The sequence below is a fragment of the Magnolia sinica genome, chromosome 15, assembly GCF_029962835.1.
Source record: "Magnolia sinica isolate HGM2019 chromosome 15, MsV1, whole genome shotgun sequence".
Lineage (NCBI taxonomy): Eukaryota > Viridiplantae > Streptophyta > Magnoliopsida > Magnoliales > Magnoliaceae > Magnolia > Magnolia sinica.
This window is the reverse complement of record NC_080587.1, coordinates 60,384,144-60,409,156: the sequence shown is the minus strand read 5'-3', so window position 1 is coordinate 60,409,156 and position 25,013 is coordinate 60,384,144. Positions and strand designations below refer to the sequence as shown.

Genomic DNA, 25,013 nt, shown 5'->3' with positions numbered 1-25,013 from the left:
GGAACTCAAGTTCACTTGACTCTGTTGTTGAGTCGGAGGTGTGACTCGGGTGGGAGAGACATAAAAACAGTTTACATCATCACGCTGGTTATTCAACCCAAAACTAACCAATATTATAATCATCAATAATAATCAACATTCAAATGAACACACAGAATTATCCAAATACATGAAATTGCACATAGGATATTTTACCACAATGCGTGCAGAAGCTTGATGGAGCTATAGAATTGTGGCTAAGTCTTAGGGGGGAAGATCGATTAAAAATTCTTACCTAATAAGAATTTACTAATTAAACTAACAAGGCAAATTAATACTAAGGCTTCCAAGCCAAAGTAGGTCCAATCACATATATTATAAAAGATCTACCAATCAAGAAACTAGTTTATATAGATAGTGTACTTGTGTATGCTTTACAAGTTAAGTGGATAGCATATAATTCAATTCAGGCCTTCATATAGTTTAACTAAACAAACATATAAGCAAGAATAGAATTGTGTTCAAATGACAATAACAAACATAACCATGTATAGTAGTTTGATTTCCCTACCCACTCCTGACAGACGTATTCTCTTCGAGTGTATCAGTATTTACTATCTTATGAGTTTTCAATAGGTTCATCCTTAGTCTCTACAAGCGTACATTCCCATCAGAGGCCTACACAAGGACTTGCAAACGAACACTCCCGTAAAAGGCTTACACAAGGACTTGACACACGTACAATCCCGTCGGAGGCCTATACAAGGACTTGCACACGTACTTACCCATGTTGGTGGCGATATGGTACTACACAAGAACCTATGCGAGTTTGGTTCACTAACTCTATACTCAATCCTACACAATGAGAGATTACATGGATTCTTACAATTGGTAACTTGTCGGATTGAACCCCTTTATAGCTGTTACGCCCCGATATTCGAGGTGAAATTGTGGTTTATATCACTAAAGTAGAAGTATGAAATTATATCGCTATAGTAGAGGTATGGAATTAGTTCAAGTGTCCTAAAGGTTGGATAAGACTTTTCAATTATTATGCCAATTTAAAAATTCTAATTGCCAACACAAACTACTTAGCAATTAAGCTAAGCAAGACAATATAACTCTAAAGGCTTCCAAGATAATAAAGGGTCCAATCACATAGGCTACTCAAGATATACAAATTACGTAACTAGCATATAACATAGTGAACATGTGTGTATGAAATATGATATCTATCAATCCTAGACATTCGTCTAATTATGCATATATAATTAAGCATTCAAACACATAAGCATTATTAAACAGATGCACAAATGATAAATCCAAATATAGGCATGTATATTGGTTTAGCTACGTGCCTACTCCACTCCCGGTGGATGCACTCTCTTCTAGAGTGTACTGGATTTCACTATTAAATAGTTTTAAATCATGTTAACCATCAAACTACACAACCTACACAAGGTTAACTAAGGAGCCTAAACAAGGCAACCTTAAATGCCTACATATGGTAACAGGTCCTACACAAGGACATAACAAGGAGCCTACGAAAGGCAACCTTAGCCTAAACAAGGTAACCAATCTTACACAAGGACTTGACGTATTCTCCTGCCAGAGGCCTATGAATGTCTTAACGAGTTTGCGAATAAACTCTGAAACCACATCCTACACAAGAAATAGGTTTCAGACTCTTTGGACTCTTATACTGTATAAGTGGATGAGCCATTCTTGATGTAGCTTATAAGTTGTTTGATTTCTACTTTGTTGAGCTTCAATCAGCTCCTTGATGCTCCCCCAATCTCGATGTTGTGGTTGATATGATGTTTCAGCTTCACGATCGATTTCCTTGCTTATGATGTTCCTTTTTGGGTAAAAAAGGTAATAGGAGTAGGTTGAATATCCTATAACTTGATGATAAGTGGATTTCCTAGGGGATTCGACTAATGGATGCACTAGAGTATGATTGAGACTAAGAATATACCAATAGGTTTGGTCTCAATACTCTAGTGAAGGCTTGAGATCATGTTCTTCATTAATACGAGCTTTGAATGCTCATTGAGATGATGAATCACAATGAAAAAAATATGAATCTCATATGGATAGAGTCTAGGATGGCGAGGGTAAGCTTGGGATGCACTAGGGACGTCTTTAGGATGCCGTAATCCATAATTTCCACGAAGTACTGGATGCTCCTTTTGTAGAGAAAAAGTCCCAATGGATCTATAACGACTATATTTCGGTCCTACTAAGGGATCCTCCGGTTGCACCGAACTGTCGTCGGTGGGACCAAATTAACTCTCGGTGGTACCAAATTAAGTCCTAAAGTCGCTAAAATTTTTTGATCACTTTTGGTGGCACTGATGGTTGTTCTTCGGTTGCAGTCGGTGGGACCGAATATCATATCGGTGGGACCGAATTAACACCCAATGTTGCTGGACTGTTTTGGTCACTTTCGGTGGCACCGAAGATGCCATTCGGTGGCACCTACTCCAATCGAAGTTGAGACAAATTTTTCTGTTTTAGTTCTTGTCCTGCAATTCTTTCAACAACTTTGAAACTACTAAAGCCAAATCAAAAGAGATAGGATTTTTAGACTTTTTATGGCTTAAAGGAATGATCTAACTGATGATTACTAAATTGGGTCAAGATCATCTAAGGGGTATAGTTTGTTTTTGAGGATAAAAGCACCTTTTTAGCCTTTGAATGTTGCTTGGTTCTTCTGCTCCAATTGTGTCATCAATCTTCATTTTCCAAGGGCTCACTGGACTTACTTGACACAACGATTCACGTGATTGACAAATAAGTGTGCAAGATGAGTACACTAACAATCTCCCCCCTTTGTCAATTATGTGACAAAAACAAACTAACCTAAGATAATGTCATGGTCCATACGAATGACACACCAAAACAATAAAAATTACATATCCAATTAGAAATTTACAACTTTAAAACATTTTAGACATGTAATGCAGTAATTCTCCCCCTGAATTTCTTCCATGATCATCCTGCAAAAGAAATTTTGTCCCTACAGACGATAATGGATTGTTTTGGTGGGTTGATTTTTCTCCCCCTTTTTATCAGTTATTGGCAAAGGGTTAGGCAAAAAAACTAGCTAATAAAACTGATGATTAAACTTAGTTTAGAGGAAGAATAAACAAGTCACATAATTTTAGAATGTAGAAGTAGAAAATATGTAAGCATTATGTGAAAAAACTCATGTAAAGGAAAGATATCATCTAGGCAGAATAAATGACATGAACATAAAAGATATCATCATCAAAATTTCAAAGTTTAATCAAAATAACTACCCCAAGCTTGGGTAGAATTATCATCATCCAAAAATATGTCAAGCCCTTAGGGGCATAAGAAACCATAGTAAGAGTATCATTAGATTAAAGCCTAAGGAGTCAACAAAATGTTAGGCTAAAATGTTAGTTTAACTCTAAAACACTGAGTTGGGTATAATTATATCATGAACAACATCGCCAAATTCCAAAAAGTGTTGGGGCTGCCCAAAAAAATCAAAGAGTAATAGCCAGATTATATACGATATGGAGTAATCTTAACCATTCATCCTTCACAATCAACTTCAAAACACATGGAGTCATTATCCATAGATTATGTGCAATGTGATAAGAAAGATCAAACCGGATTTTCATTTACAGGCCCTCCAAATGTCAAAATGGGCAGCCATCCTCGATGAGAGAGTATATCCAGGGCATTGAAAATGTAAGATAATCCAAATCCACATTTCTTTCACCAACAATTTTCCTTTTCAAGAATCTGGAAGCAATGGGTCTTGGTGATATAGGCCTGGATGTACTAGGATTTGAAGGGGCTATATAGGTCTAGAGGTTTGGCATGTGGTTCTCCCTCTCTTTGTGGCACAAATTTTCAATCTATACTTGGATGTTTCTCCAATGTCGTGTTTTTTCTTGGATCAACCCTCACTTATGGAGGTTGATTCTGGATTATCCATGATAGGGGCAAGACTTGTAAGGATGGAACAACCAAAGAAATAAACTATCAAGAAATATGAGTGAAGGAATGAAAATAGCAAGAAGAATTACCTTGAATAGTTAGGTTCGGTTGGAAGCCTCCAGCAGAACTCAGAAACCTAGAGAAGAAATATTAAAACAAAACGCACTTAAGTGAGGGTATTTAAATACCCAATCGTGGTTCAATTTCTGTTGCACCAAAATGTCCTTGGAACACAAAAGAAATTGCAAAAACAAAATTTCCAATATATATATATATATATATATATATATATATATTGTGTTCTAAGGTAGGATTCTATGATATATGAAGTAGTGAAGATCTTAAATAGAATCACAAAAATGATTAGAGGCTCGGAATCCTCAAATCTAACATTTAGAGCAAACATAAGGCTTAATCATTTGATTTAACTATGTGTTCAATTGTGAGGTAAGAATCCTCTAATTTACCAATGGAGCTCATATAGGAGGCATGATCCTTTGATATACAAATTTATCTCAAATGAACCATTAACCATTCATTAGAGATGGTTGATTAATAGGTTATAAACATTAATTGTAGTGTGTGTATAAACCTTTTTTGGTTCAAAGTAAGTATCATATCATTCACAAAGATTTCAAAAATTATGCATGATACTTGGTTTATATGGAGTTGCTTATCAGGAAGACACTTTTATTAAACTCCATAAATAATGAAATTATTAGTCAAGAATTAGTTTGTAAATTGATTCCAAAAAGAATATGCTATTTAATGTTCATGAATCAATTTTGTGTAACTGTGATTTACTTCTTGACTAATTTCTTTAATCAATCCCCCGAAATTTTATGGCTCACTCTTACTATCAACATCTCCCTTTTTAAAGTACCTGACCCATTGCAAAGTATATCAAAAGATGGGTCAAGGTAACTCGTTGATTTGCTTGGAGCAGGTGTTACAAGGGCCCAAGTTATTTTCAGGGCACTTGTATCTGTTTTGCATTACCCATTTGGTAACCATTTTCTTTGAGCCAGAAGAGTATTTCTCTAAGTGACTTCCAAATGATTTAGATGTGACTTTGAGATTTGCCTTGGAAGTAACATCAAGGTTTTTGGATATAGGACATTCCCATTTGTAGTGTCATATCTTTAATAATTAAAATACTTAAATAAAAATATATTTTTTACTATTATTAAATTTAGGAATTACTAAGATTTGATGATGTATAAGAAATTTTATTTTAAATTCTAACTTTAATTAAATCAATTTTTTTTTTACTTAAATAATATTAAATAAAATAATTCATATTAACATAAAATAAATTATTATTATTATTTTTATTCAGTAAATTCTAATTTTTAGAATTTATTTTAATTATAACATAAACTTAACATTTTTTTACTGTTCTACTATTAAATTAAAATTTAATAAATTTATATAGATAAAGTATTTTTACAATTAAAGAATTAATTTATATTTAAATTTAACTTTGGATAAAATTTATTTAAAGCAATCAAATTATAATCTAATTTATTAAATAAATTTTAAAGCTGATGAATTTGATTTTTTTTATAACAAAATTTATTAAAATTATTAATTTCTAAAAGTTTAGAATTAAAAATTATTTATTTTTTAAAATTTAAATCAAATTATACTTTCAATAATTTATTAATTAAGTTATATTATATTGTAAGCTAATTAAGATTGATATATATATATATATATATATATATATATATATATATATATATATATATATATAAAATTTGAATATTAAATTAAAATTTTACTATGAAACAAAACGATTTAATTCAACAATTGTTTCAAGGTATATTTTAAAATTTCAACAATTAAGTCAAATAATTAATTAAATTTTAAATAAAAGAATCAATCAGATAAATAATTAATTTAAGCAATATTACTATTAAAATTCGGAATAAGATGACATAATAATAAGTTAAAAATTTTAAACTTTAAGTTAAGATCACGTACTTGATTTGAAGTGATGAACTAAACCTTAAGTAGTACAAACCCGACGTATACACTCAATGTGCATAATGTCTACGATCGAGTTTTGACTGACTCACACATATGCACCATGCATACACCGACTATTATTTTATGATTCTAAGGGTGGGGCCCACACTCAAACTCTACTGGACCCACACTCATGCCGTAAGTTCATGGCTAAACCCCTATTTATAGGGCTTATGCCATAATTGTCTTTATATGTGTTTCATATGTGAAGCAGAATACGAGTAATGGTGTTTCATGCATGAAAGAAAATGAATTTTTAAAACTCCTATATTAATTACTAATTTGATTACTATATTTAATACTAAAATTAAAAAAGTTCCAATCTAAGTTGTCACCTCTCATGCTAATACATCTGCATCTATCTAAAATAATGTGCACATAAGCAAGATCTAATGTAGAATACCGTTCATTAGATGTATGCTTAGATGGTTTAGATAATGAATGATTTAGGTTTCTAGACGGGCACTCCACATGACAGATTCCAATTCAACAGTCCAGATGATACGGTTCACCACTGGATGATTTTAATTAGTTAAACCATCTATTAGGAAGTAGGTTAGGGGTTGAACTCTTTGAAAGGTTTAGATTGATGTAAAGATACATTGACTACTTGATAAAGGTGAGTACCATGCATGATATTTGAATGGTCTTGATGGATAGAGTATTTGAAATGCTAGACCTCCCACGTTTCATACATTTTTTTTTTTTTGAAAACTTGCATTTATATCCATTTATTTCTTATCTCTTTCGCATGTGTGTCACATGTGTGTAACATGTGACGGGTGCATGGTGTGTGTGGTTTGATTTGGTACATGCATACATACATGGATTAGTTACATTTTATCTAGGTCATTATAATAACGCCTTATTAAGATGCTTGAATGATGCTTCCTATGCTTCAATCAGCTTCTCTTGTCCTCCCTCGATCTTTGAAGCTAGTCTTCTTCCACTTCATTGAACCGGCTATCTTGCACTTGATGCTCTAGTGAGGCTACCAAGGTAATGTGAGTAGTTTGGTTGAATCTCCTACAACTAAAGGCTTAGTTAGTTTTCAATTGGGGATTCACCTAGATGGGCATTATTGAGAATGTATAGAAGGAAATGATATAATCTTTATAAGAAGCTTAGAATGCTCATGAGAGAGATTAATCGCATGCAAAATGTCTTGGATCCCTTTAGGTGAGAGCCTATAAGTGTTGGGAAGTATCGGGATACAATAGGGCTTCTAACTCACTAAAAAATTATGCTTTTGCCTAAGAACCAAATGCCAAATTTAAAGAAAAATACTTTTTTCAACGGCTAGCTAACGACTCTATCAATAGGATCGAAAGACCCTTCAATGGGATCAAAGGTCCTTCGATGGGATCGAACGAGAAAATCCTAAAATTTTCTATTTAGTTGCTTTTATGTTTCTTTGATCTCATCGAGCTGGTCTTTGATGCCATCAAGACCCATCGATAGATTGTTAATGGGATCGAGGACCACTCGAACATTGTTGTTTTGAGATATGTATTTTACAGTAGTTTAGCACATCTTTTAGCCTAACTTATTATGTTCTACTAAGACTCCTAAGCCTATGTAGTGATCACTCAAGGTTTATTTATAAACGTTATAATTATGTAGAGGCTAGGTTGTTTTGGATTTAAGGTTAGGGTCACCAAGGCACCTCAATTTTCCTGTTCTTCACTCATTAATGCTCAAAGTCTTCGTGTGTCTTCGGTCTTATCGTCTAACGGCTTAACTAACTCGATGAAACACGGACGCACGTTATTGACAAACAGGTGCACAAATCAGTGCACTAACAATACAATCACCCACTCGGCCATACTCGGTCGAACATACACATATATAAGCATTATGTAAATAATAATCTTTCATTAGGTAAATAACAATCTTTACTCAATCATCAAATTTCTAGGAGCATACTTCCCAAATGCATTAGTATGATCTTTGAGTCTCTAATTCTTTTTTAGAACTGGGATGGTTTTCCAATCAATAACATAAGCTAAAAGTATAAAAAGTAGTTAAACACATTATTCATAACAAGATTAAGACACAAAAGTATAAACAAATAAATCAGTATGCCAACTACCATAATTATAATAAGCTAGGAGTTAGGTTTTCCTGGTAGGGTTTTCCTCACGGGATGAGGGGCTGCCCTAGAGGCAGGTCGTCGCCTTGAAGTGTAAGATTAGTTAACACCAAAGGCTTCAGAGATAGAGAATATAGTTTATTCATAGGAAACCTCCCTTTCGACTTCTCAAGAGAAGATGCTTATGAGATCTTTGGCAGGTATGGGAAGATGGTTGATGTCCACATTCCAGCAGATTCATTCTTTGCCCATCCGAGGGGCTTTGCTTTTGTTCATTTCCTCAGTGAGAATGATGTTATTGTAGCCAAGGGAGTTCTAGATGAAAAAAGAATCCACGGCAAAGTGGTCTCCTTTAAAGTTGTCAAACCTAGATCGATCCTCTTTAAGCCTTCGGAGAAGGTGACGAGCCCAAAATTATCTAAAAAGGTATTCACCCCCATCAATAGCCAGACTTCAAAGCCTCCATGAAAGCTCTTTTTCACCCAAATTACAAAAGGGATAGGTCCATCGGAATCCCCGACCGCAAGAGTAAAGGGGTTTACTTCAATAGCTGATTCGACTGTTGTTCAGAGGAAGACGGAGGATTTGGTCTTGGTGCTTTTAGGTACTACTAGTAACAAAACGCTCTCCTTTATCTGGCTTGTAGACGTAACTCGTGAATCAAAGTTTGTTGCATCAATCATGAAATATCGCCAGACCATTTCCTAATATCTTTCAAGACGAAGGTGGATTACCTCAATTTCTTCTCAGATAAAGAGATCCATCAAGCTATGGGAGCTGGAGAAGGTGGAACCCTGGACCCCGGAGGACGTTTGGGGGAGTGAGGGGATTTGGCTAAGAATCTTTGGGATTCCTTCTCATGGTTGGATGGAGTTTGTATTTTTAGACCTTGTCAGCTTCTTTGAGAAGATAGTGGAGACTGATGCCATGACAAGATACTGCATCTTCCAGATATTTAAGAGGGTTAAGGTAATTCTCCATCTTGGTTGTGACTTCATAAGGTTCTGAAATCAATTTTCTTGAGCCACTCCTACCCTATTTTTGCTGAGATTGAGCACATTGCTCTAGATACTAGGAGCGGGGGCATAGTTCATCAGAGCCAGGAACCCCCTTATAAGGTTGGTTTTACAAAGGAATGGGTGGAGAGAGTTTTTTCCAAGAAGGAGATGGACAGAGCTGATTGTAAGGAAGGTGTTTGTGTGAAAACCTCTGTTATCGTTCCTTTAGCACCCACCTTAGGTGTTTGTTATAATGTCCACATTAGCAATCCCTTAGCTCCTTATAGTTTGGCCTACTTGATACAAACACACCCCTAGAACCCTTAAAAGACATGGCAACTGGGAAGAAAATAAAAGAAGGTTAAAGAAGGAGGAACATAAAAGAACACCGTACTGGATAAAGGGCTAAGTGACCAAACGACCCACACAGTGAAGAAGAAGAACCAAGAGAAAAAGAGAGAAAGGATTTGGCATAACTCGGACTTTGCAAAACCAGTGAGCGACAGAATGAGGGAAAAACCCTTATTTATAAGAATCTTGGAAGCAGAGCATTTAATGCTAGCACTACTTGCAAGGACATGAAAGGACACCTCGATGCACGATCTGTAAGGCTCGTATCCTAGTCCGTACTGTTCCTTAGGATCCCATGGTCCAGCTGGTCGAATTCCAGTGACCTGCGACCTGTAGCCAATGTTTGCGCGCGACCCTAAGTCGCATCCCGTATATCTGAGTCGACTAGACTTGAGACTTGTACCCTAGCGACTGCACCGTCACCGCTGTTTCAATACTATGTCTCGTGCACCGATGCGATACCCAGGGCAGGAGTTGTGAGCCCGTGTTTATTTCGAGAAAAATACTGGGCGTTGCAAATTCCAAAAGAATCTCTACAACCCATCACATCAATCAATCAAGTACTAGTCAAGTACACAACTCATGCCTCTCCCATCCCTTTCTTATCAATAAAGACAAGCAACCTATACCCCATGCCACCTCACCCCCCACAAGTCAACTCTCTCTCTCTCTCTCCACCCATCCCATTCTTAGACCACACCATTCCTCTCTCCCATTCATTCCATCTCTTTCATCCCATCACCTTCTCTCCATGTCATTCTATTCTCTACCATCCCAAGCAACAAGAGAGAAAATTCTAAGGAGAGAAAAGAGAAGGCCCACTTCCTACCCCCTCATCTCACCATCCAACCCTTCAATCTTCATCATCTTTCATCAAAATCAAAGCTTATGAGCCAAGGATTCCAAGGAGCCTAGAAGAGGTAGAACCGGTGGGTGATTTTAGGATATCCACTGTTGATTTTCATTTGAGGGCCCACCTGTGATGGGACCCATTTTGATGTATGTGTTGTAAACAAAGAGGGGCCCATAGTGGCAGGGTCCCTCCACTACGCCGTCTCTCTCTCTCTCTCTCTCTCTCTCTCTCTCTCTCTCTCCCCATAGTGGCAGGGTCCCTCCACTACGCCGTCTCTCTCTCTCTCTCTCTCTCTCTCTCTCTCTCTCTCTCTCCTTTTCATTTTTTTATGGTGATGATGAGGCCGCCCGGATGGACCCCACCATGAAGTATGTATTATATCCATGCCGTTCATATGTTGGACCCACCCTGCTGGACTGTCCAGCGGCAGGCCCGCCGGCCTGTTCGTTTGGACAGGCTCAGATGAAGAGAAAAACATAAATATTAGCTTTGTTCAAAGCTACTGGTGGGTCCCACACGTGTGGACCCACCTCATGCATGTGTTATATCTGGGCCATCCATCTGCTAGACGGCTAGCAGCATGTGGCTGTTGTACTTGACCTCAACAAGTTCTGGGGGTCTGATCATATGGTATGTGTTATATCCATAACCATCCGTCCATTTTTGGACGTGTGGGGCCCACCCCACACGTGCTGCACATGTGGGATGTGACCCACCTTGATATATGTATTTCATCTTAGCCGTCCATTTGTTTTCAGGATGGTGGGCCCACTGCAGTGATGTCAGCAAGTTTTGTGGTAGATCATGAGGTATGGTTATATCCTAACCATCCGTCTAGGTGAGATGCACTGAGATGTATGTGTTTATATACACGCCGTCCATCTGTTTGAGGTGTGGGCCCACCCCACACGTGTGACACATGTGGGCAGGTGGGACCCACCTTGATTTATGAATTTTGTATCCACATCGTCCATCTGGACAGTGTGCTGCATGGAACCCAACCATGATGTATGTATTTCTCCATGCTATCCATCCTCATGGGACGTGGGCCTCACGTAATGTACATGTTTGTTCCAAATCGTCCATCTGCGTGGGCCCCCCAGTAGTTCTGCGAGTCCTGCATGATGTATGCACACCGTCCATCTGCTGGGTCACACCATCTATATAGCTGCTATAGTGACGTCAACAAGTGTGGGCCTGATCATGAGTTATGTGTTAGATCCAAACCGTCCATCTGTTGGACGAGCTCGTGTTAAGGCTTGAGACTAAAGATAAGATAGATCTATCTATCAGATGGACCACACTGCAAAAACTAGTGGAGGGTTGAACACCTACTATTGAAACCCGTTTGGGGTTCCAGAAGTTCTAGATCAATATGGAATTTGTTTTGTTCTTAATTCAGGTATTTGTGACCTTATGAACAGATTGGAAAATAAATGTTATGGTGGGCCCCGTGAATTTTAAATAGTGAAAATCATTATCTCCACTGCTAATTGTGGTATGATCTAGATGATCTTTCGATCATTATCTCCGATGATATTTATGGTGTGGCCCATGTGATGCAGCCCACTCAATGTAGGTGTTGTACACCCATGCTGTTCATCTGGTGGGCCCATTTGGAATGTGCAGGGCCCACCCCAATATGATGTATTTGCGTCCCATATGATGAGGCCCGATGTGATGTATGAGAGGCCCATGCATATGGCCCATTTTGATGTATTCGAGGCCCATGAGACGTGGTCCATTGTGATATATTTGAGGCCCATGGGATGTGGCCCAATGCGATGTATGTGAGGCCCAATGTGATGCATGTGAGGCCCATGAGTGAGGCCCAATGTGATGTATGTAAGGCCCTTGTGTGAGGCCCAAAACGATGTTTATGAGGACCGATGTGAAGTGTGATTCCACCATGATGTGTGTAATGATGTTTATGATGGGCCATGCCTTGGGTGTAAGGCCCGTGTCATAGTCCGTATCGTTCTGTATCTTCCACGGTCCTCCTGGTCGAATTCTGACAATCCTCGACTTGTATCTGAAGTTTGCGTGTGATCCTAAGCTGAGTCCTACATACCGAAGTCAGCTCGACCAGAAACTTGTACCTTAGTGACTACACCGTCGCCGCAGTTCCAATGCCGCGTCTCACATGCCAATGCGATACCCAGGCCAGAAGATGTGGGCCCACGTTCATTCCGAAGAAATGCCGTGGGTTACAAATTTTAAGAGAATCTCTACAACATGTCTCATCAATCAAGTCAAGTACACCCTCCATACCCAATGCCACCTCACCCCACCATAAGTACAAGCAACTATTACCTCTTTTTACCAAAGTCAACTCTCTCTCCCCACCCATTCCACCTTTACATAAAGTTCAACCCAACCCATGCTTTCCCATTCCCATCCCTTACAACAACCACTCCATCCATCCCTTTTCATCCATCATTTCTCTCTCTCTCTCTCTCTCATTTCTATCTTCACTCTCCAACCCCAACAGCAAACACCCAACGTCCAAGCTCTCTCCCAAATCCAAGTGTGGCCCATTTTCCTACCCTCTCATCTCCCATCTCAACCATTCATTCATCATCAACCTCCATTAAGATTGAAGATAAGGAGCCTAAGAGTCCAAGGAGCTAAAGAAGGAGGCCTAACATGGGTGATCCACCATTAATTTCAAATTTTAAGGGCCCACTTGTTGTGGGACCCACTTGATGTATGCATTGTATAAGAGAGGGGCCCAAATTGGTGGGGTCCCTCCATCTCACCATTTCTCTCTCTCTCTCTCTCTTTCTCTCTCTTGTATGGATGGTGTGTGTGTGGCCCACCATGAAGTAAGTACTTCATCCATGTGTCCACCGAGTGGGCCCACCTGGCAGTCCATTTGGATGGGTTTGATTGAAGGAAAAACTCATATATCAGCTTGATAAGTAGAGTGGCCCACTGGTGTGGACCCCGCCATAAATATATGTGTTGCTTAGGCAAAACACAAATGTCACTGATCTGGATCTCTGGTCGGCCACATCACATGGACCCACCCTGCTTCATGTGATACCCAAACCATCCATCCAGCGTCCAGACTCTCTAGACACTGGGAGAGTTAATGATATAATATAATATTATAGTATATATATATATATATATATATATATATATATATATATATATATATATATAAAAGCATGATTTAAGACTAGGTGGGCCACACTACCGTGGACCCCACCTGGTTATCTTGCAGCCACGTGGCTGATCCAAAGCTTAGGTGGAGTCCACCGTGCTATACCCACCACGTGGGACCACCAAAGTGCATGTGTTTCCTTCACACCATCCAGATGAGGACAGTGTGGCCCACATGATGTGGGTGTTTCGCCCACGCTATCCATCGTACGAACGGTGGTGCCCACCATGTTGGCATGCTGTACCCAGTACCATCCACTGCCTAGGGACGTGGACCCCACCATTGAGGTATGTGTTACATCCAAACCGTCCATCTAATTGGTGAGCTTGTCTCAAGGCTTGAGACTGAAAATAAGATAGATCTAGTATCAAGTGGACTACACTACAGAAAATAGTGGAGTTGAACGTCTACCATTGAAACCCTTTTTGGGTTACAGAAGTTTTGAATTAATATAATATTTATTTTTCCTCCCTGTTCAGGTCTTTATGACCTTATGAACAGACTGGATGGGAAATAAATACTATGGTGGGCCCACCAAAAATTTAACTGTGAAAATCATTATCACCACTACCATTTGTGGTATGGTCCAGATGATCCTTTGGATATGATTCATTTTTTTTATAATGCTCTATAATGATCTCTAACAATGGATGAATGGTGTATTGGAATCGGCCCATTCGACTTGGCCCATTTGATTTAGCCCATTTGATTCGGCCCGATGTTTTATATATATTGGCCCATGAGTGAGGCCCAATGTGATGCTTATATGCCCCATAAAAGAGACCCATGATGATGTATATTAGGCCCTTGTATGAGGCCGTGGGCCCATTATACGATTGGCCTTATGAGCACTATTCCTTGGGAGCAATGTTGGTTAAAGGTCCATATTGATGGGCAATGATGGTTGGACGTCTACATTGTGACCTTCCCTTAGGCCTTGTTAGGCCCATTCTCATCATTCTATAGTGGGTTAACCCAAACACTTGGGCCCTATTGATTTTAATTGATCTACCATCGGCCGTCCATCTATGGACCCCGCCTTGCATCGAGGTTGATTATCGATGCCGATTATTGGTGCCGATTGTCGATACCGGCTACCGTTGTCGATTATGAGTTTGTGACAACATAACATTATGATACATGCCCATATATATCATCTGTATGTTTGTTATGAGATATGACTGGCCATTGCATATGCCATAGTGCAGGTGGTTTATGGGACTCCCTGATCGGCAGAGTTATCCCACATGAGCGCAAGGTACGCGTAGAATTGATGCATGATTGGACTGCGTGACTCATGTACTTTGCATTTGTGTGATTGTGATTACTATATGCCCTAGCGACATCAGGGCCATAGCCTTCACAAACACATCATGGGTGGTTGGATTGGATATCGAAAATACTATTACTAGCATCGGGGCGCCATAGATGTCCCTGGGTGAAAATTTTTAAACCCGATGGTACTAGAGGATGACTCCAACATCGAGACCGAGTGGATACATGAGCACACGAGGGCCGAAGACTAGGAGGCTGTGTCTCTCACTGTGTCGTGGTCGGTTAGAAAGGGGTGTAGCCTTACTTGCCCGAGGGTAGGGGGCATTGCTAGGCTGAGTTTGATCAGCTCGTGAATGGGTCTACTATCGACGTGCCAGATAGGTAATGGCAGACTATTAGCAAGGTAGATAGTGAGGTTTCTTACGCTCACTTGGACTGCACGCTTAGGAAAGGGGCAGTGTCATTTGGAGTGTACTAAACCCTGGTGATTATCCAGAGTAAGAACTATACTGATATTTGATGCTAAGTAATGAGCTGCATTAATATATGGATGAGGATTGGTATGCTTGAATTGCATCTCACATCGCATGGTCTTGATAAGACCAATAACATTCATGTCTTGCATCGCATAGCCTTGTTATGGCTGATTGCATTCATGTACTCATCAGTATGATTCCAAATTACGCTGACATTGTATTCTGAGTACGCTCATAGTGCGCACACACTTACACCGCCCTCTAAACTTTCTATAAGCTTATGCACTATTGATGTGTGCAGGTGACACCAGGACGTAGCCGTAGCTTCGCCACAGTAGGAGTGTGCAGTCAGCTTCAGGAGTTTCCGTTATTATTATTTTGTATTTCCCTTCATACGCATAGTACTTTAAAGTTTTTGATCATAGTGGATTTTGTGATGGTATTCTTGTGGTTATTGTTCAAGGGTTATGCTCGTGGTTATGCTTATTACGAAATAAAATTGATGTTAAAAATCCTCCTTATAGGATCCCAGGATCGAAACCTAGTGTATGGGTGCCAGGATCCGAGAATGGGGCACTACGGAGGTTGTCGGCGTCGGATTCAGTGATGGAGAATTTTGTGAGCTCGGTTTTCAAGTTTGGGGTATGACATTGGGAGCAATGATGGTTTGATGTCCATATTGTAAGAGTAATGATGGTTAAATGTCCATATTGTAACTCTCCCTAGGGCCCATTGTTAGGCTCATTCTCACCTCCCCTTAGTGGGCTAACCCAAGCCGTTGGGCCCCCATGATTGTTAGGCCCATTCTTGATATGAGAAGGCCGTCTAGGCCCATCCTTGATATGAGGAGAGTACATCATCATCATATAATATGCTTAGTATAGTTTCACGATCCATGCCCATGCGCCTAATAGTATGCTTGATATAAGGAGTGATTGATCATAGCACATGCCATTGGGCGGATTATTATGGGACTCCCTGATAGGAGGAGTTACCCACATGAGCGCGTGGTACGTGCAGGATTGTTGCATGAATGGATAGTATGATTCATGCATCTCGCATTTGTATGATATGATTTCTGTACACCCTAGCGACATCAGGGCCATAGCCTCCACAGACACTCGTGAGTGGCCGGATTAGATACTGAAAATGCTGTTACTAGCATCGGGGCGCCATAGATGTCCCTGAGTGAAAATTTCTAAATTCGATGGTACTAGAGGATGACTCCAACATTAAGACCGAGTGAATAGATGAGCGCACGAGGGCCGAAGACCAGGAGGCCGCATCTCCCATTATATCATGGTCGGTTGGAAGGGGGTGTGGCCTTACTCGCCCAAGGGTAGGGGCAATTGCTAAGCTGAGTCTGACCAACTCATAAATGGGTCTACTATCGACGTGTCGTATAGGTATTGACAGGCTATTGGCCAAGCGGATAGTGAAGTTTCTTACGCTCACTTGGACTACACGCCTAGGGAAAGGGTAGTGCCATTTGGAGTGTACTAGACCCTGCTGATTATCTAGAGTGAGAACTGTACTAATATTTAATGCTCCAGTGATGAGCTGCATTGATATGTGAATTCGGATGAGGATTGGTATGCTTGATTTGCATCTCGTATCGCATGACCTTGGTATGGCCGACATCATTCATGACTTGCATCGCATGACCTTGATATGGCTGATAGCATTCATGCCTTGCATCAGATAGCCTTGGTACGGTTGATTGCATTCATTGACTTACTAGTATATTCTGCATTACTCCGATATTGTATTCTGAGCACGCTTATATTACGCACACACTTTCACCACCCTCTAAGCTTTTTAGAAGCTTATGCATGATCGTTGCGTCCAGGTGACGCTAGGACGCCGCAACAACATTGAGCTTGGAGCATATAGCTGACTTTTGAAGCTTTTGATTATCGATATTGTATTTCCCTTATGCATTGTACTCAAAGTTTTTTTTATCATAGTGGATTTGTAGTGATGTTGTTGGTTGTTGTTTGTGGGTTATGCTTATAGTTATGCTTATTATGAAACAAATTCCTGTTGAAAATCCTCCTTGTAGGATCTTAGGATCAAAACCTGGTATATGGGTGCCAAGAGCCAAGAATGGGGTACTATGGAGGCTGTCGGTGCTGGATTCGACGATCGAGAATTTTGTGAGCCCGGTTTCCGAATTTGGGGTGTGACACGATCTCCTCCACGTGGCAATACGGTGTTCGCTTAGGACCCGCATTAATGAAGCAGGGACAAGTGTCCACTTTTGAGTTGTTCGAAAGGTGAAATGGTGCTTGCCACTCTGTGCACGACTCCTCGTATAAAACCACCATCATAATATCTGCCTTGATCACTGCAATATGCACCATCCCTTTCCAATTCTCACCTTAATCACTAGGCAATAAAATCGAGGAACTCAGATGAAACGAGCTGACCTCCCATAGTTAGAAGTTCAAAATATCTTCCTCATACATCAGTTCAAATCTGCTTACTTCTCAAGCTCATGAACATATAACTCGGAAGTAGGGGGCAACTGTTATGAGTAAAATCGAGCTGACCTGATGTATGAGACACGTGGCAAAAGGACCATCAAAATGGCTCTTTGAACTACCAAGGGCTAGAGAAGATGAGTTGAGCAATGAGACTCAATGACCGATCTGAAATAGTTAACCTGGTTGGAAGATAAAGCTAATCAATAGACCTCGACCACGAATGTCGACCTCGACACCGGATGCTAACCTCGACCTCGGATGCTGACCTCGATTTCGGAATAGAAACATTCAGAGAGAATCTCGCGCCATATATGAGAAGGACTGCTTACAAAATCCTAGCCGAAGATTACACCAATTGAGGCATAATCGGAGAGATAGTCGAGAATAGATTCCAAGTCTTATACGGGCCCTTCCCACATATCTTACAGATCTATTTAGATATGCAAGTTGTCCAATAACACCTATAAATACATCACCCTGCTCAAAGGGAAGGAACACACAATTATCCCATTTCTAACCACACGTACTTTGAGTTCATCTACCTGACTTAGGCATTAGAGGGTCCCTAGCCACAACTGGTGCCCCCAGTGTCCTCGTGTTCTCCATTAAAGTGCAGGTTCCCAATGGCTCTCAGGAGGTGGTGCGGGATTGACCAAATACGAGCGATAACAACCGTAGTCATCACACCTAGTTTTTAAGAATGAGACATTAGAGGAACTGAAATAAGGTAAATACATTGTAACCTTGGTACATATCTGATCATATAGATCAAATTAATGAAGGAAAAAGCTATGGGTAGATATAATTCTACTTAATTCATGTGAAATCTTAAACATTGTATGGGTTGATTCAATTATATTATAAAATCTTCATCATGTTTACAACACAATGTAAATGATTTTTTAAATTGGTTTAAAATAAGTCAACAGATAACAAGTTACTCAAGACATGTACTAGATTGATTGATTCAATCAGGGTGGAGTTGCAACTAGCTAATCTAATGTTAGAAATTTTCTCTACTTTTGCTATCATGTGTTAACCAGTTAGTTGATCTATCTTCAATCTACACATTTTATTGCTACATAATCTTACCAAATGGTTCTTTTTATGATCATTTGCTTCATCTTTGTATTAATATAGTTGGTTGTCCACAAAACTAAAATTAGTTCAAAATCTTAATAAAATAATCAAATAGGTAGACTAAAGAAAAATATTTTTTAACCTCTCAATCATGACAACTTGATCATCCAACCATTGGTATTAAAAGAAAATTAATAATAATAATTGTTATGGGTAAATCTGGGCCGACCTTAATAGTAGTAAACTCAGCTCGCCCGATCGAATGGCCTTGCCATAATAGGTCGGACAACAAAACTAAACTAGCCGAGCCATGGCCCGGTAGTGGCTTACCTACCCCGATCTGGTCATAACAATCAGTGTCTAGCTTCCGTGTTCTTTTGTAGAGCTTCCACGTTAGCCTAGAACCCAGAAGAAGTCATTACATGATCCCACCTCCGACGTCGACCAGATCCTCGTTTACATGCAATCGAGCTCAACCTACCCATGGACTTGAATCATCCTTAGTAAGAGTCGGGGCATACGGTCGGCTCGGACGGAATGACCTATAATCACACTCAAGAATTATCTCCAGTAACGCATGCACAGAGTGACTTCAGGCGAAGGATCTAAGGGTAACCGCCAACACCTCCAAACACTTAACTTCCGCATAATGGTAGAGATCGTGCCAAGAATGACGGACACGTTAACTCCAACCAAACAGTATAAATAGGGAACTCATTTGTAGAGATAGGTACGCAAAATATCTCACCCAAACCCCATCTACACTACTAAGACCCAGATTCCTAGCTTGACTTTGGCATCGGAGAGTCCCCTACTCTAGCCAGGGTCTTCATTGTCTTCCTCTCGTGTAGGCATACAGGGCTCGGCGCGAGTGTTAGGAGCTCGGAGGGGGTGAGCCAAAATTATGCATTAACATTTTGGCATCGTCTGTGGGAAATTAAACAAAAAATCGCTCTTACTTCACTAAGAAATACCAAGAGGAAAAAAGAAAACGCATACACCAACTACTACTGTAAATCTAGAGCCATCTAGGGCTCGGAACTCAACTTCTAGATTGCAGATAAAGTCTGCTCCTACGGAACCTACTCAGCGATCCAGGAATCGAGGAGGCAGATATCAAGCATTACAGCACTAAATGGAGATGCTGGTCAATGAAGTTAGCTAGATGAGTCAGCAAATGAATAGGCAGCATCCACCTCTAGATTAGGAGGTAAATGCCCCAATAGTTGCAGAATGTCAGGCCCCTGCATTATCCTGAGACACCTCACGAGGAGCATTTGCTCGGATCCTGATGCGACCGAGAGAGCCATCGAACCGAGCCCCGACGCATGTCTCTAAGACATCGGCACTGGCTCCGACTGATCTCTGCCACGAACTGAAACAGAGAAGGCCTGAAAGGACTCCTAAACATGTCCAAGTTCAGGAAATAGTGGCCGAGAACAAAGATCCCTGGGAGAATCAACTCGAAGAACTACGAGGACACATCGCCATAATGCGTTGGACGTATCAAACTCAGACCTCGACCACCGTGGAAGCGATAATGGAGGAGACTAAACCCCCATTCACCAGCAAGATAATGAATATGGTGATGCCAACGAGGTTCCGGATGCCTCCCATCACGCTCTACTCGGGCTTTGGGGACCCTACCGAGTACATGGAGTCCTATCGATCATGGATGGAGCTCCAGTCAGCCTCCGGGCCAATCATGTGTTAAGCATTCTCAATAACACTTACTGGAGCCGTGCGAGGCTGGTATCGACAGTTGAAACTGAAGTCTATTGGCTCGTTCGCTGAGCTTAGTAAGGCATTCCTCACATAGTTCATCATAGGGAAGCAACGCAGGAAACCCTCTGCCCACCTACTCACCATCAAGCAGAAAGATGTGGAAGCTTTGAAGGACTACATTATTTGATTCAATAGAGAAGCGATGCAAGTTGACGACTACTCTGACAAGATGGCTCTGTTTGAATTATCTCTAGGCTCAAGGAAAGTTCCTATTTTCAATAGGGAAAAACCCTCCGACTACGCTGGGAGACTTCATGAATCGAGCACAAAAATATTCAAACACCGAGAACTTCTTCAGCTCACAAAAAGGGACTCACAATGTGGGAAACTCCTTTGGAGACAAAAAGTGCATGGATGCACTATTCCATCCAAGCACGAGCAAAAAGAGGTCAGATGAGGATGGATCCCGCAACCAAAGGTGGAGTAGAAAACCCAAAAGCCGATTCAACTCGTATACTCCTCTCAACATATCTCCAGAGTAGATCCTCTTAGATATTTGAGACAAGAAGTTGTTACATTGGCCGAACTACATGAAAATGGAAGCAGGTCAGCGAGACAAATGCTGATATTATCGCTTTCATTGCGACTGTGGGCACAACACCAGTGACTGTGTCGACTTGAAAGAAGAGATCGAGACTCTCATTTGCAAAGGACACTTGCGTCAGTTCATAAAGATAGAAAAACATGCTTGGAAGGATGAGTAGCCGAGCAGAGCAACAGACGAGGGTACTGAGATCCGGATGATATGCGGGGGCCCGTTTGGAGGTGGGGATTCAAACCAAGCCCGAAAAGGTCATGCTAGGAGTTCGCAAGGTGTATTGCATCCTGATCGACACGGGGAGCTCATTCGATATCTTGTACTTCGAGGCATTCGACAAGATGGGTATTGACAGGTCTCGCCTCTGACCCATTTGGACTTCATTGCACGGCTTCGTGGGCAATCAAGTCATCTTGGAAGGGGCGATCTCTCTCTCAGTCACGGCAGGCGAGGGACAAAACCAAGTCACCTTATTGTTAGACTTTCTGGTGGTAAACACACCGTCGACATACAACGTCATCCTCGGACTGCGATCACTTAACTCCATGAGGGTAGTGGTATCCACATACCATTTGATGATAAAGTTTCCTGCTGTTGTAGGGATCAGCTACCTCTGAGGAGATCAGTGGGAGGCTCGATGTTGTTATGTTATAGCAATTAGAAAGGGCGTGACAAAGCAGGCCCTTACGGTTGATGTGCTCGACCCCAGAGAAGACCCATTGGAGGGAAGTTCCTTTATGGAGGATCTCTTAACCATTCCGCTCGATGATACCGACCCGACTAGAACGGTCTAGCTCGAATCATCATTAACCACTAATCAGCGAATGCAGATGTTGGAGTTCCTACGATAGCACAGATATGTCTTTACATGGTCTCATCAAGATATGCCCAGCATCGCTCCTGAAGTAATGGTCCACAGGTTGAATGTGGATCCAGATCACAAACCTGTCAATCAAAAGAGAAGGGCTTTTGGGCCCGAGAGGTACGCGACAATCATCGAGGAGGTGGAAAAATTGCTCGAGGCAGGTTTTTTCGAAGAAATCCATTATCTAGACTGGATTACGAATGTTGTACTCATCAAAAAAGCCAAAGGAAAATGGTGAGTTGTGTAGACTACTCCAATCTGAATAAAGTCTTCCACAAGGATAGCTTCCCCCTCTTCAGAATCGATCAACTGGTCGATAGCATGGCCAGGCAAGAGCTACTTATATTCATGGATGCATACGTTGGCTATAATCAGATAGCAATGCATCCCTCGGACAAGTAGAAGACAACATTTGTCACGAATATAGGGCTCTACAATTACCGAGTCATGCCCTTTGGCTTGAAGAACGCTGGGACCACATATCAGAGACTGGTAAACAAGATGTTTGCTTGCCAGATCAGCCGAACCATGGAGGTCTACGTTGATGACATGCTTGTGAAAAGTATTAGAGCAGCCGATCACATATCAGACCTCGGAGAAACTTTCTCTATTCTACGGAAGTATCAAATGATTTTGAACCTAACCAAATGCGCGTTTGGTGTGGGTTTAGGAAAATTCCTCAGTTTTTAGGTCAACCGAAGATGTATTGAGGAAAATCCAGATAAGATTAAGGCCCTCCTTGACATGAGCTCACCTCGAACAATGAAGGAGATCCAATGCCTCACTGGAAGAGTAGCCGCACTCAGCCGGTTCGTCTCAAGAGCAACAGACAAGTGCCTTTCCTTCTTCTAACAACTGAAGGGTAATAGGAAGGCAGAATGGACCTCAGATTGTGAGTATGCATTTCGGCAGCTGAAGTAATATCTAGGGTCATCACCATTACTGTCGAAGCTAGTGAAAGGGGAACCTCTATTCCTCTACTTAGCAGTCTTAGCCTCGGCTGTAAGCTTGGCCCTCATCAGGGAATCCGAAGGGAAGCAACACTTGATATACTACGTCAGCAAAGCACTGGTCCCGGCAGAGACAAGATATTCTAGCATGGAGAGGCTCGCTCTGGCTCTGGCCATGTCTGCACGATGACTATGCTCGTACTTCCAGGCACATTTGATAAAGGTCCTTATTAACCAACCACTTCGGCAGGTACTCCAGAAGCTTGAAGTAACTGGGCGCCTGACCAATTGAGCTATAGAGCTCGGCGAATTCGACATCAAATATCAGCCGAGGACTACCATCAAGGGCCAAGCAGTTGTCGACTTCATAGTAGAGTTCACCACTCAGAATAGTGAAGCCAAAGCATTTGACTTGGACGTATTCTCCTGTTTGGCACCAAACCTCATGACCCTTCAAGTACCTCCACTTGTCGAGGATACCGGAGCAGCGACAGAGATAGTGGACGATTGGATCCTGTTTGTAGACGGGTCATCAAACTCGAATCGAGGAGGAGCAAGAATTGTCTTAGTCGCTCTTGACTCGACAACTGTTCAATATGCCATAAGGCTCAGTTTTTGAGCCTCGAATAATGAAGCAGAGTACGAAGCTTTGCTAGTTGGGCTTAGACTAGCAATTGCCTTAGGATTCCGATTCCTCAAAGTCCGGTGCGACTCTCAACTCGTTGTGAACCAAGTATCAGTAGAATATAAGGCTAAGGAAGCTAGGATGATAGCCTATCTGGGCAAAGCATGAAAACTTATGAGCAAGTTCCAGGGGTGCAACATCGGTCAGATACCAAGGACCGAGAATTCTTGGGCAAATGCTCTCGTGAAGTTGACCTCGGCGATCGAAGGGAACATTTTAAAGATTGTCCCCATAGAATTCCTCAATGAGCCAAGCATCAATCACCCCAACAAGGGGATCGTCCACCCTATGCAGACAACCACAAGTTGGATGGATCCTATAATTGGATACCTTAAGGATGGCAAGATCCCTAAGGATAAGCTGGAGGCTCGGCGTCTAAGGCTCAGAGCAACACGATATGCAATCATAGGAGATACATTGTACAAGAAAGGCTATTTCTTGCCATATATGAGGTGTCTCCGACCAGACGAGGCAGAGTACATGATCCAAGAGACCCATGAATGGATTTGCGGGAATCACTCTGGTGGCCAAGCTCTGGCCCAGAAGATTATCTGCCAGGGATACCTCTGGCCAACAATTCGAGAAGACTCCAGAGGCTTCACCTGGAAATGTGATAAATGTCAAAGGTTTGACATCATATTGAGGCAACCAGCGGAGGAGTTGACTCCCATGAGCAGGCCGTGGCCATTTTCTTAGTGGGGGATTGATATCAACGGACCATTGCCCTAGGATAAAGGATAAACTAAGTATGCAATTGTGGCCATCGATTACTTCACCAAGTAGGCTGCAGCCGAGCCTGTTACTATGATTACTGAGCAAAAAGTGATAGACTTCGTCTGGAAGAATATCATCTATCGGTTCGACATCCCCTACACCATTGTGTCAGACAATGGAAAGTAGTTCGACAACGATAGATTCAAGGGCACGTGTCAAGGACTCGGTATCAGAAACGCCTACTCATCACCTCGGAATCCTCAATCCAATGGCCAAGTGGAAGCAGTAAACAAGATTATAAAGGGTCATCTCAAGAAGCTCGAAAATGTAAAAGGCACCTGGGCTGAAGAGCTCCCATTCGTGTTATGGGCAAACCAAACTACGGCACGGTCAACAACTGGGGAAACCCCGTTCTCCCTCTCTTATGGCATCGAGGCGGTTGTCCCCATTGAGATTGGACTTCCCACTACTCGAGTGCGATCCTTTCAGGATGAAGAGAACTCCAAGCAGATGACAATGTGCCTCGACTTACTTGAGGAGCTAAGGAATACAACCGAACTATGGGTCGTGGCCTGACACCAACAGGTCACCCATTTTTACAACTTTAGGGTCAAGACGAGGCGGTTTCGAAGGGAGTTCTTGTCCTTTGTCGTGTGTTCCAAAACACCACTGAGCCTGAAGTAGGGTCCCTGAGACTAAATTGGGAGG

The 25,013-nt window shown here is 41.2% G+C and overlaps 2 protein-coding genes across 2 annotated transcripts; both read left to right on the top strand.

Moving 5' to 3' along the window:
- The first annotated feature begins 21,975 nt into the window (after nucleotides 1–21,975).
- On the top strand, nucleotides 21,976–23,096 carry LOC131226951 (uncharacterized). Its single transcript, XM_058222643.1, has 2 exons — nucleotides 21,976–22,117; nucleotides 22,885–23,096. The coding sequence occupies exons 1-2, from the start codon at nucleotides 21,976–21,978 to the stop codon at nucleotides 23,094–23,096; spliced, it is 354 nt and encodes a 117-aa protein (XP_058078626.1).
- Nucleotides 23,097–23,705: 609 nt separating this feature from the next.
- Nucleotides 23,706–24,287, top strand: LOC131226949 (uncharacterized). The gene has a single exon (XM_058222642.1). It carries the CDS (start codon nucleotides 23,706–23,708, stop codon nucleotides 24,285–24,287), a length of 582 nt encoding a protein of 193 aa, XP_058078625.1.
- Nucleotides 24,288–25,013: the final 726 nt, after the last annotated feature.

Coding starts and splice junctions, on each gene's coding strand:
- LOC131226951 (XM_058222643.1), top strand. CDS start 21,976: ATGCCCAGCATCGCTCCTGAAGTAATGGTCCACAGGTTGAATGTGGAT. Junction 22,118..22,884: donor GGAAAAATTGCTCGAGGCAG/GTTTTTTCGAAG, acceptor AGTAATATCTAG/GGTCATCACCATTACTGTCG.
- LOC131226949 (XM_058222642.1), top strand. CDS start 23,706: ATGAGCAAGTTCCAGGGGTGCAACATCGGTCAGATACCAAGGACCGAG.